We start from the raw sequence: 12,763 nt of genomic DNA, 5'->3' as shown, positions 1-12,763 counted from the left end.
GGCTTTGGGCTGCTGCCTTCTGTCTGCATTATACAATGCCCAGGACCAGGAAAGAGTAAGTATTGGCTTATTTATCTCACTGGCCCTAATACGAAACAAACCAAAACACAGCGTATCTACGTCAAACAAATGTAATGGTGAAAACAAAGACCATTTTTCCTGTGTAAGAGCCAGTGCTAGATAAAACACTGAATTTACTTGTATAGGATTTTATTTCATCTAACAGTTGTGCGAAGCTGTGAGAACACATGAGGTCTATAACTGTGATACAGCTAACATATGGCAACGTATTAAGCTGCCAGTTAGCTTTGGCAGTGTAGGCATATGTATAAGTATTTGAGTACATTAAGTACAAATATTAAAGAATGTGAAATTCAGAGGCCAGACAAGAGCATTATGTCTCTACAGGCAAAATTAACTACTATATAGAGTGGACTGCAAAACAGCTGCATTCCCCACATGCAGTCCATTTCCTGAAGCTTAACAAAAGTTGAGCTGGAATAATGGTTATGTGTTAACAGACAAAAAAAAGTAATGGAAACAGTTGTTCTCCACTTAGGAATGAGAAAGCTGCTTCTCTACGCAAGATGGATACTGATTGTCCCTGTTCTGTTCTCAGGACTTCCAATTACCTGCAATTGTAGACTTTTCCAAACTGCAGGATTGACGATGTGATTTCACCATCAAGTTCTCCAAGTCTGGGCACACTGGATATGTTGGAGCACAGAAGGTATCCACAAAGCACATCCCTGCATTGAGAGAATAAACAGATACTCATGGAAAAGAAAATGGATGATCAAAAAAATGTGGTTTTCTTCACTTGCTTTGTAACATGTTTGTCATTCCTTGCTTTCCTCCTACTGATGGTAACTCCCATAAATAATGTCTTGTTTCCCAAGAAAATTATTCTCCTTTGAGCTTGGACTGGGAAAAGAATCTTTTTTATGATGTATTATCAAAAATGCTCTGAGTAATAGCAAGCAGGGAATTGTCAAGAACAAACCACATCAAATTGATCAAAATATCCTATAAAGATATAACTCGCCCATAAAGGATATCAGTAGATACTGGCTTTAAACAACTCTCATACAACACATATGTAAGGAAACTAGAGACACCAAATTTAATTCAGCTGTTGAAGGGACTTTACACCCCATATGCAGAGACGTGTGTGTGTCAGAAAAGAAGGATCTGGCCTTTCCTATATTACTGAGTATTTTTTACTCATGTAGTTATAATGGAACAAAAGTAAGGTTATAAAATCTGCATAGAAAGGTTGAAAAAGACATTGGTTCACCTGTAGGCAGGACTACAATTCAAATGGCATTATCAGAACGGAGAACTCATCTGAAACACCAGGGTGCAGTTTGACAAAGACTGGCAAAAGGTTCAGAAACTGGCAGAAATTATCAACTGCATTAATACAGAATGTGAAACACTGGTTTAGGTAGCAACTTGCAGGACACAGGAAAAAGTACAATACAATGGAAACCAAACACAACTTGGCAATGCAGTGGCACAGCATAGAAGGTGAACACCAGTGAGATGCGAAACCATAGGCTGCCCTCCTCTGCACTGCTGAGCCTCACCAAGAGTACTAGGACCACTTTTGGTCTAAGTGATCCCAAAGCTCAGAGAGCTTCAGAATTTCCTTCACTAAGGTCTGCAAAAGGCAGCTTTTTGAGCCTCTCCAGGCCAGCTGAAGAACTGTATCAGGAATAAAAAAATCTCATACCAGTTGTTTTCCAAATGGATCAACTTACTGTTTATTGCACTGTATCCAAGAGTCCTTGTCTCTTCCACAGTTTCCTTTCTCAGTCCCTTCAATATTCAGCTTCTCATAGCAGTACTTGTCAGCAGCTGTCACTTCTAAAAACAGAGACAAATCTCTTCTAAGATGATGGAGACTTTGAAAAGCCAGGTCCTGGAAATTGGGGATGTGCTATTAAAGCAAGCAGAGCTTCCCAATCTGTGAACTGCAGTACCATGGTCTGCAGGTGGCCTGTGAAACTGTGCAGCATTCTCAATTAAAAGACTTATGTTGGCACCATAGGACTGTTTTAAAATTTTGTTCGGACTGACCAGGCTTATTGGTCTATAAGCCACTGAAATAAACAATAAATATGAGTATATGCTCCCCAGGTGGTTATTAATGAGAACTTAAACCTAAGACTTCAGAAAAATCACCATTAAGTTAACCAACACTAGAGAAAGAGCTGGAAAAGAGGATAGAAAGACAAAATGAGGAGAGAAGAAGGGGAGTGGCATACAGTTCTAGCTGTTTTTAATGGTTCTGAATATGTGTCTCCCATAATTTTTCTTAGCAGAGATAATCTTTCAAGCCACATGAATTACAACCAACTTAGAAGCAGTAACATTCACTCACTTTCACCCCAGATATATTTACACTGCCGGTCCCTGGTTTTACATCTTCCTCCAAAACAAATACCCTAGAAAGAAAGGATACAGACAAAGTTTCAAATAATTTGATTTTCCAAAACATGTATTTGTTTAATGTACAGATTTATTACATGCGCTCTATTGAGGCAACTAGTATGTGATTCTACTTTCTGTTCATTTTAATGCTTAGCTCCAAAATATGACTAGTACCCAAACCTCGGGAATGTTAGCAGAACTGTCCCAGGCGACTTCCAAAGATCTTAAATCAAAATCTATAGAAAGCAATCTATAAAAGCGAAAAACGTAAAACAAATCGAAGTGCTAATTACCTGCTGGTTATCACATGAATATCCATCCATTTTATGAATATTGGGAGAACACTACAGAAAGAGAAAATAACTAATAGATCACAGATCAGACAAGCATGGAAGCAAAGCATACGACAAAAGTATATGGAAAATTATTTCATTATCATGCTGTTTTTTTTCAGTATCAGCAGGTTTAATACAATTTTTACACACCTTACTATACAAAACAGTAACATTCATAGTGATTGAGAGACTACAGGAGGGGTTTTTTTTCATCTCTTGGATAGAAAATATAAAAATCACCTGACTGGAATTTCCTGTGCAGTTCTCTGCAATATCACAGTCATTCACTGCTTCTCGGCACAAAACTCCTTTAGGTTCAAACTGAATAAAAAAAGGACAGAAAATTAATGTCTTGTTTTCTCCACATCTTACCTTAAATGCAATGGCTCCTTAAAGTTTTAACTAAAATAAAACCAGGAAATATTCGTGTGCTGACTGATGCGGTAAGACTTTCCTTCCCCTGGTGCAGACGTTGCCCCACTGAAGCCACTAGCCATTTACTGGTGCAAGTGGTATCACTTTCTGAGGTACCCCCTCCCAAGTGCAGGGCTGAGCATGGTAATGCTTGCAGGATTACCTTCACCAGGTCATTGCACCTTTTTGTGGATATTTTATTCTTTATAAACTAGGGAGAATGATCCTGATCTTCTCTCTAGGGATTAAGAACACTGCAAAGCTCTAGGTATAACACTATGGTTATTACAATGCTCTACTACTGCTGTAGAACAGAAATTAGTAATAAATGTATTGAATTCTGTACGGTTTGATGCCATTTTCTACGTGACGAGACATTTAACAATGAAATGTACTAGTGACCTGACATGGGCATTTTGATTAAAGACTTCTGTGCTCAGTCTCAAGACCTGTAATGACAGGAAGACTTCCTGTTAGTGGCAATTAGTGCTTCTGGTCACGTGCATACTACAGACTCCTTAATTTTTCCCTGAAAGGTTTCTTAAGACTGTGATACCCAGTTCATCTTGCAGCTCTGAGACTTCTTTCTGAATCTGCATGAACATACATTTTTTGAGAGACAACTGCTAACTCCACAGCTGGTGTGAATGGGCACATATTAGTGGAAGAGCTAGAATCTGGTACTTTCTCAGCCTTCAGCTTATCTTTTTCCTACCAGGCTCTGGAAAAATGCAGACAGACAGGAATGTTGTCAGAGACACTACAGGATGCTGGGATGTACGCTCACCAAGTTTTGCTTGCAAGTCCCTCCTTCGCTCCTGCTTTCAGGCAGGGTATTACAGGGGAAGGTAACCTCAAGTTTGGGAACTGTTATAAACGGTCTTTTGAGTTGTCCTGATTAACACCTCTTACGGACACGTTTTGAAAAATTCTTCCTTTCTCTTCATTGGCTCACCCTCGCCATTCTCTATGTTGATAAACCCTTGCTTGTCTCATTGCAAAAATAATGAGGATACACAGAAGCCTTTTTTTTGTTCTCATAGTCTTTAACATGGTGCCTGTGCGACTTGGATGCTTGAACAAAATTCACCCACACTGGCAATCTGCTAATTTTTTTACATTACATTAAAAAAAAGGAATGTGCTTAGGGAAATGTGATCTGTTCCAGCATAATCTGTGCTTTTTCTTTTTTTAACATCAGGATGAGTACAAAGTCAAGAATGTGGTCCACAGTTGTTATTAATGTTCCTCCTAAAGAAATGAAACCCTCATAATATGTCCACAAAGATAAAAATATCACACATAGTACACCACAGTTTTAATACCATTAATAATAATTATCATTACTACTAAATGAGTATAAACAACTATCTGAAGTCATATTTAGTCAGGCTCCCTACAGCCAAGATCTGGCTAAACCTCCTTTAACTATCTACTGATAGATCAGGAAGAATACCTTTACTCAATGGGATTTCAGTCAGTCCAAACATAAGGAGACACAGGCAGACCTAACAAACTCAGTCAGGTGTCTTTTATCTAGATGAACACTTCTGAACAATCCTGCTAACTGATTTTTAGGGTTTGTTTCTGGTTTTGTTTTGGGTTTTTTACTATATCCTTCTCTCAGGCACTCTGTGGTATGATTTTCCCATTCAGTCTCATGGGGCAAATCCAGCGCAACAGGTAAGACACTGAGGGCAGCACATGGGTAAGGAGGTGTGTGTTTAAACACGGATGTGTAATGAAACCTTGTGGAACTCCAACCTGATTCAAACTTGTCTGAAACTGGAAGGCTTTAATTCGCCTCTGCATTTGATCACAGTCCCTGCCCCAAGAAGCCAAGCCTGAAAGATGAAGAATAGCCCCAGACAAACCAGTTTTCAGCCCATTTTAAAGGGTAAGCTTTCAGAAAAGTAATCACAAGATCTGCAAGGAAAATGACATGTGCTGTGGTGTCTGCAGCCACCTAGATGCATTCCTGGCTGGATGCTGCAGTGAACGTCACTGCCCTTACCCGGCACTTCCGACAACAAAGCCCGTTGCTGCACTGGGAGCCTGCCGTTAGGGTGCAAGTATTGCAGCACTCTCCTCCTTCGCTCGCACACTCCTGAGGAACACACACACTTATAACAGAATACATGGGAAAAGCAGATGAAGCCCAAGCTCTCTTATTAATTCTTGTCTTAGCATGCTACCCAAACAGATTTTTAACCAGGCTTTGAGGCCTCTGGAGGCAGAAGGCTGCACATACCATGGGGCATGAAGCTGTTGTTTCCAATGCAATATAGCAAATAATTTTTCTAACTTCACAATGTCAATCATGAAATACTGACATGTTAGCACTGACAAGAGTCATGTTCCCATCTAGGCAAATACTTTCTTTCACATCTTTTAAGGCCTAATTCTGCACAGGTAGCTATTACTATTACTTTTCAGTATTTATTTTGTGGTGAGGCACTGGAACAGGCTGTGCAAGGAAGTTGTGAATGCCCCATCCCTGGCAGTGTTCAAGGCCAGGCTGGACAGGGCCTTGAGCAACCTGGTCTAGTGGGAGGTGTCCCTGCCCATGGCAGGGGGGTTGGAACTAGATGAGGTCCTTTCCAACCCAAACCATTCTGTGATTCTATGATTCATTCTATGTGGTGATAAAACAAAAAACCTGTCCCACATTTTGTTAAATATTATGCAAAAAAGTAAGAAATGACAAATCCTTTGGTACAGGATCTTAACATTTATTGTCTTCCTCCACATAATACTAATAGCAGCAATGGGCAGCACTAAGTCCTAGAGAATCTAGTTGCTAATTTAAAGTAGACTGCACTTACCGCTATTGTCCCACAGTCACACTCTTCTCCATCTTCCACAAAGCCATTGCCACATTCTGGAGGATCCAGAAGCTGCAGAGCAAAATCAGAAATCAAAGGGCATGTCTCTTCTAAGGGAACTGTTGTCATACTTACTGTGTAAAACATGATTTTTCAGTTAACATTCCAACTTAATTAACTGAAAGCCAGTTAATTAAAACCCACAACTCAGGGAGAAGCAGACTAGAAACACCACAAATGAAATGTGCAGAGAAAGAACAATGCTGAGAATTAATTTAGCAATACTGCCAAGTCACATGGTGTCTTCCGTGCATGAGTGCCATTTTTACAGCAGATTCAGTTTGATCAGAAGTCACAAAACAAAAGGTGTTACAAGAAAGGAAAAAAAATAAAACAATATGACATTTTCATTACTTCACAGGGGTTGCAATTGCTGTTGTTCTGGAATTCAAGTGAGGAGGACTGTGTCTGAGGTTGAAGCTTGTACTGTAACTTCAGAAGGAATAGCCATTAAAAAATTGTCCTTTGGTAGCATGTGGCTCAAAAATGCAGGGAAAGGGGAGAGGCTGGGTTTCTTTATCAGTTTGTGCTGTAGTCAGATGCTTTTTCCTTCCCTTTTCCTCTACCACAGTTGAGAACTTTCAGCAGTTTTCCATAAGCATGTGTCACAGGCAGATGAGAAAGTATAGTGGTGAAGCTTCCTCCCTTTCCCTTCAGCCTCCCCACTAAACTAACTTAAAATGTCTAAATCTGTATATTTGTAGAAGTACTTTCCTTTCCTGGAAGCAAGACTCATTCCCCATTTTTTACATAGGATCCATGCTATGCTCTCTTCTAATGGACACTTCTACTCTGTTCTTTCTGGTTTTGTTGTTTCCCTTTTTCCTAAAATATCTAAAGGTAATCCTTCAAAAAGAAAAGAAAATGTTTTATTTCCTTGGGCATAAGAAAACAGAAGAGTAGCTTTTACTACGTAAATGAGAAGACATGAAAGTGTGTCATTAAGAATAAAATTTTGTAAATTTTCCTCCAAGTTCCCCAATTAAAATAGGATTGTTCCAGAAACCACTCTGCTTATGAGCCGTCTGCACAAGTACATCACTCATGGTGTAGAGTGCGTTTCCCTCTGGCTGCTGCCCTTCTGTCAGTATGCCACAGGACGGAGCATATCACCCCATGTACTTCGCTGTGTCACAAACCAGCCTGAGGCTTGTGGCACAGGCTGATATGCTATTATTAGATCCCCTACTGAAATGGAAATTTGACTGCAGCATGAAACGCATGTGTAGAATATAACATTAAATGTAAGAAAGCAATTATCTGTAAGAATTATTAAAGAGTTGTTAAAACTGCTTGCTTCCTACGTATTCCTCCAGGCATCTTAACTTCTTCAGTGTTTCTAGGCACGCTGCACAATATAAATCGATGGAAGTAACAGAGCATCCTGCCTTAAAACATTGGGCCAATTTGCTGCAATACATAGGGACAGCTAAATATGAAACGGAAGAAAAAAAAACCCATTAAAGGCAAATTGGATAACTTTTCCCCAAAAGTGATATAACTGATCCATTCATTTGAAAAAAGCATATGCTTAATCTGCTCCAGCAGTCACGGATGTAATTTTCAGGAACACAGCTGATCTTACAGTGGAGCACTGATGAACACTGCACCTTGTCATGTCAGTTTTCCTTTACCTCATATTTCTTGGAAAGGAAAAATAAGTTTGTGTTTCACCACTCTTGCTAGGACAAACATGTCTTTGACAGCCTTGTGAATGAGACAGACATCCACTGACAATAACTTTAAACCAACCCAAACAACAATACATGAAAAAGCCTAATCACCCTGGCTTCCACATCTCACTTTCACATTTCCCCACACCATTGGAAAACTGGAAATGCTGCCAATCTAAACTGAGACGAGAGGAATTGTTTTTTCCCAAGTGACAGATGTGTAGAGGAACATAATCACTAAAACAAGCCCAAGTGAGACACATTACGCCATGGAAACAGTTTACTCCGCAAAGAAATAAACCCACCAGTACTCCTCTCCACCTCTAATGAGATGGGAAAAAGCAAACTTTTAAAACACAGGTGCATTTTAAAGAATGAGAAATCTGTCATGAAACAGGACAGAAATCTTACATCTTATTAATGGATTACAGTGCTTTCTCTCCACTTTTAATAGTACATTCTTCCATGAAAATGAGACCTTTGAGAGATAAGCAGACTCAGCTTATCCAGATTTGATGCTTTCTCTTCCCCTCTCTAATATTTACTGAAATTCTGTGGTTGTCAGAAGATGCACTTTTTCTCAGCCACTCCAGAATAAATGTGCATCATTCCAGAAATCACTTTCTCTTTTACATATGTGACCACCTCAGCTATCAGGTCTTTTTTTCACACTGCCTGCCTGTCTGCCTTGGCCTCTTTCCTTTGCTTGATGAAAGACTGACATTAAATAGAGTATAACATTAATTATATATAGAAAAGAGTCCAGATCATTATTCTGATTACACTTGAACACATGCTCCTGTAAATGGAGCAGGAATATAGTGAAACCCTGCTGCAAATCCTCCATTGTGGAAGCACTTACATCTTGGCTGCAGTTTCTTTAGCCTTGTTTTTTACTTTTCTCCCTTAAATGTCTCAGTCAATCATCTCATAGTTTTTTATCTTTCACATGAATATACCTGTTTATCAAGCCAAAATTGAGACAATAGAAGCAAAGAAAAGGCAAATGCTATCTCAAGAGATATTCCCCATTTCTAATTTTCAGGACACAATACAGCAAGACCTCTGATTTCATATTTTAGAGGCAAATTTGGAGGGGATGGGTCAGTCATTTAAGTGAGTGCCAGTACTTTTGGAACTCTCCTGCCCCCAAGCCTTTAGGGAAGTAATGCGTCCTGCCAAATAAGGCAAGGTACAGTGGCACTGAGGACCAGGGTCCAGCAAGGATTTGCCAGTCTCCCCTGTCTGGGGGGGCCACCCAAGACAAGGCAAGGCTGCGCAGAGCCACATAGACTGGCCTGGAAGTAGCCAACGCAGGACTGAGATGATCCAAGAACTTCTCACTAGATACATACATTTCTCTCCCAGCAGACACAGTTGAGGGGATGACAGACCCTGGTGACAGTGACAAGGACCATGTGGGCAGCACCTAGGGAATGACGAGTGTGGCAAGCGCCCAGCAGGCACAAGGTCTCCTAGTGTCCGTCCCCTACTCCTCAGGGCTTTCTCTCCTGCTCTGCCTATTCCAGCTTTCGAAAAACTAGTCCCAGTTTTCAAACTCTGTTCTGAGACCCACTGTAAAAACTGTTCCTCCTCCAAACATGGAGAATATCGCAACCACTGGCAACCGCTGGTGTCTGCAAAGCTGCTGGGCTGCACAGTACTGCACCCTCTGCAGAGGCTCTAGGAGCCTTTGCTTTATCTTGGGACAGATGTGAAATAAAAGCAATCTTACTTCAGCTTCCAGAGATTCATGCCAAAAGACATCAGTTCAACTTAAATTAACTGTGCAAAAGTTTACGAAGACACTTGAAACCTCATCAAACAAATTCAGCAACATATTGTATCTTCAATATTCAGAACAAATTGCCTGAGGGACGGTTCCAGATCAAAGCCTGTGAGAACTCTGTTGGACATGAAACCACTCATTAAAAAAATATTTAAATATAATTTCCAAGCTACTATGAACTAAAATAAGCTACTTTTACTCATATGTCACCAGCAAATTTAGAGAGAACAAGAAATATCAAAATTACAGATGTTATTTTTTTCTAACATTACCATTTTCATTCTTCCTGGTTTCACCTATAGTAGAAATAGAAGTAAGATAATACTTACTTTGGTTGGTTTATTGAAAAGGCAGGCTCCACCTCCATTGTTTAAAAATTCATGATACTCTTCAATATCACACTTGGAGAACTTGCTTGGAAGATAATACCTGAACAGAAATAAGGTAGCAGGATTACTTTCTATAGTGCTTTTTACACTACAGTTCTTTTTTTTTTTTTCCCCAAAAAAAGGACTTCACTTTAAAGTGAAGTCAAAATAGGAGGAGAAATATAATACTTTAGAAAATGTACAAACCACACTGTTCAGAATCAGAGTGACTATCTGCCTGTAACTCTACCTAATTTCTAAATCATTTTAGTAAATGACGAAGAAGTTTCAGCAGTGATGCAGAGCTCATAGAAAGTGAGAGGTCTAAAACATTTCACTAAGTTATTTCATGCCAAACAGCACAAATCTTATTACACAGTGTGCAGTTTTCACAAACATTACCTGTGCCACTAACAGGCCTGATCTCACTTATTTCTTCCTATACATACTGCAGAAAACAAATATTACTCATAGTTAATTTCCCTCCTAGATGAAATTGCTCTCCTGACCAACAGAATTTTTATATAATAGTTATGCCATTTAAAACCATGCTTCTAACAAACATCAGATAACATTTTGGTTTCCCTCTCTCATGTGCCCCCCTGAATAAATTTCATTCAAGTACAGAGAGCTAACCTAAAGCATAGTATACCACCTAGAAGCAATACAATGCAGAGAATCTTTTCATAAATCCTTTCCACAGGGAAAGATTTTTTCCCAAAGTATCTTAAGTGATCTTTGTATTTAGGTTCTTAGTCATGAAAGTATTTATGCTTCAAGCAGATTTTGGTGTCTCACAGGCTTTCCTGTATCAGCTCATCACTGAATAAGAAAATATTAGCAGAAATGCCATACAAAATAATCCTGCATTCCAGGGAGTGATGGCTTGCAAAATGTAATCAGCCTTTTCCATCTACAGTGTTTATGATTTAGGTCTGAAGACTACAGAGATTGTGGGATTCACCAACCTTCACCCAAAAGCTAGGTACCTATACCTAATTATTTGAAAGGTTTGGACTTTAGAATTTAAAGACCATTAGAGAAGGAATCACTTTTACAAGAAGAAAAAATGCTTCTAAGATTGGTTTTTTAACAAACCAAAAATTAGAAAAATCCTACATAGTATGTTTTTAGGTACACAAGGTGAAAAAGGAACAAATTCACACTTCCAAAGAGCTTCGAATGGAATATGCTTCTTGGTTCAAATTGTTCTGACAACAGAGCTATTGCAGGTTAGTTTGAAATGAATTTAAATATTTGGAGCACCATCTATATCTAAAACTAGACTATAGTTTAATTCATACCCATGACAGAAGACAGGCAATATGAAGAATTAAGATCTGAATAGACACATTAGAAAGCATCAAATTTCATCTAGCAGCAAAAATTTGCTGAGTCACAGTCATTAGGTAAAATCTCTCCAGTGACATTACACGTGGGTATAAGCATATTCGACCTCCAATGGGCGCAGTTTTTCTATCATTATCACACAAACTGGGGGACAAGAAAGAATAGATAGAAGCTCCTGCTTCTTTGCAATGACCTGGTTTGGCCATTGAGCCCTGTGCTTTGTGAGTTAAACCAGCAGTCACCAAAAATCCTCACATATGCTCTCATTAACTCACTTATTCTCACGTTTCTTTGAAAGTGTCTTTTCTACATATGTTGTACAGCCAACCCCTTACTTTCTGAAAAAAATAAAAAATAAAAAAAGATTCACAGAAAATACTCTGCAGAACCACAACAGGCAAAAGTTTTCACACCTTTCCTTTATGTCATTATATGAACGACATGATTTTCCTCTAGTGCAATGCCTTACCCCATGTCTCCCATTATGCATCCAGACCACGTGTCCTCACACTTACACTCACCTGACAACAACACAAAAAAAGAAAAAAAAATACATTTTGAGTCCAAAATAATATCTTTATTATCACAAAACCTGTAGTCAATTCCATTTCATATTTAAATACAAGGTGAAAAGAATAATTTGCTGGTTTAATGCACGCCTTAGTTTAAGGGTATGAGTGCATGCCGAGAACTTCCTTTCAAAAACTATCTATGATTCTGTGCAATTTGAAAATGTGTCCCATTTTTCGTTCCTTCTTTTAAAGTGAAGTCAGGGAAACTGCAGTGTCAGCCTCCAGCACATGTAAATTATGAGTCAGCTCTCCTGCCTTCTCCTGTGTCATGATATTCAACACCCGAATTTTCAGAGTAAAAAAAAAAAGAATCATCATTTTAAGCCGCCTTCTAATTTTTCAATTCTCTTCTTTAACTACGCTAATGTGACTGAGGAAGTCTTTGCTTGGAAAAAAACAAACCAAACCAATAATGCACACAAAAATGCATAAAATGGCCAGTAAACACAAGCCAGTAGAGCGGGATCTAGCAGCTTCTTCCTCCTCTCTCTCTCCCTTCCCCACGCAACCCCATGGCAGGCAGAGGGCAGCCCTCCCTTCTGCCCTGCGTGGGACTGCTTTCCTCTGGTCTCAGCCCTCTGCTATCGAAACTGTGCCTTGTGTCTATTGCTGTATGTATGCTTTGCACATGTACTTTCTCTTCCTGCAATTTGTAATACATAAACATCAGTTCATCGCTTCCGTTTTAAAAGCACAATTAAAAGGAAACAAGGCTCTGTCCAGCAGTTGCATTCTCCTCCCTCCCCACCCCTCAGCCATAAGAAAGGGAATGGCCATTATTATCATTTTCACTTTTGTCCTACCCCTGTATCAGGTTAATAATAAGCAGCTGGAAAATGAATACTGAACATGCCAGTAACATAGAGCACCCTTCCTACATCCCTGAACAGTCTTCAAAATAAAACTACATGAACTTCAAAAAACCTTTACATGCAGATGTA

At 39.3% G+C, this 12,763-nt stretch overlaps 1 protein-coding gene across 6 annotated transcripts in view; it reads right to left on the bottom strand.

Annotated features, from left to right (window-relative positions):
• ADAM22 (ADAM metallopeptidase domain 22) overlaps positions 1-12,763 on the bottom strand; it is a 137,420-nt gene that overhangs the window by 31,856 nt on the left and 92,801 nt on the right. For all 6 annotated transcript variants that reach the window (XR_003993083.2, XM_030497005.2, XM_030497019.2 and 3 more), the window contains 9 exons: positions 11,720-11,771; positions 9,862-9,961; positions 6,011-6,082; positions 5,200-5,292; positions 3,012-3,092; positions 2,730-2,780; positions 2,387-2,450; positions 1,764-1,869; positions 633-749 (listed from right to left, as the gene is read on the bottom strand). Coding sequence is in view for 5 of the 6 variants with exons in the window: in XM_030497005.2 (XP_030352865.1) it covers positions 633-749; positions 1,764-1,869; positions 2,387-2,450; positions 2,730-2,780; positions 3,012-3,092; positions 5,200-5,292; positions 6,011-6,082; positions 9,862-9,961; positions 11,720-11,771 (736 nt within the window). In the remaining variant the exon portion in view is untranslated. The remainder of the gene's footprint in view (positions 1-632; positions 750-1,763; positions 1,870-2,386; positions 2,451-2,729; positions 2,781-3,011; positions 3,093-5,199; positions 5,293-6,010; positions 6,083-9,861; positions 9,962-11,719; positions 11,772-12,763) is intronic.

This window comes from Strigops habroptila, chromosome 1, assembly GCF_004027225.2.
Source record: "Strigops habroptila isolate Jane chromosome 1, bStrHab1.2.pri, whole genome shotgun sequence".
Lineage (NCBI taxonomy): Eukaryota > Metazoa > Chordata > Aves > Psittaciformes > Psittacidae > Strigops > Strigops habroptila.
This window is presented reverse-complemented; position numbering and strand designations above follow the sequence as displayed.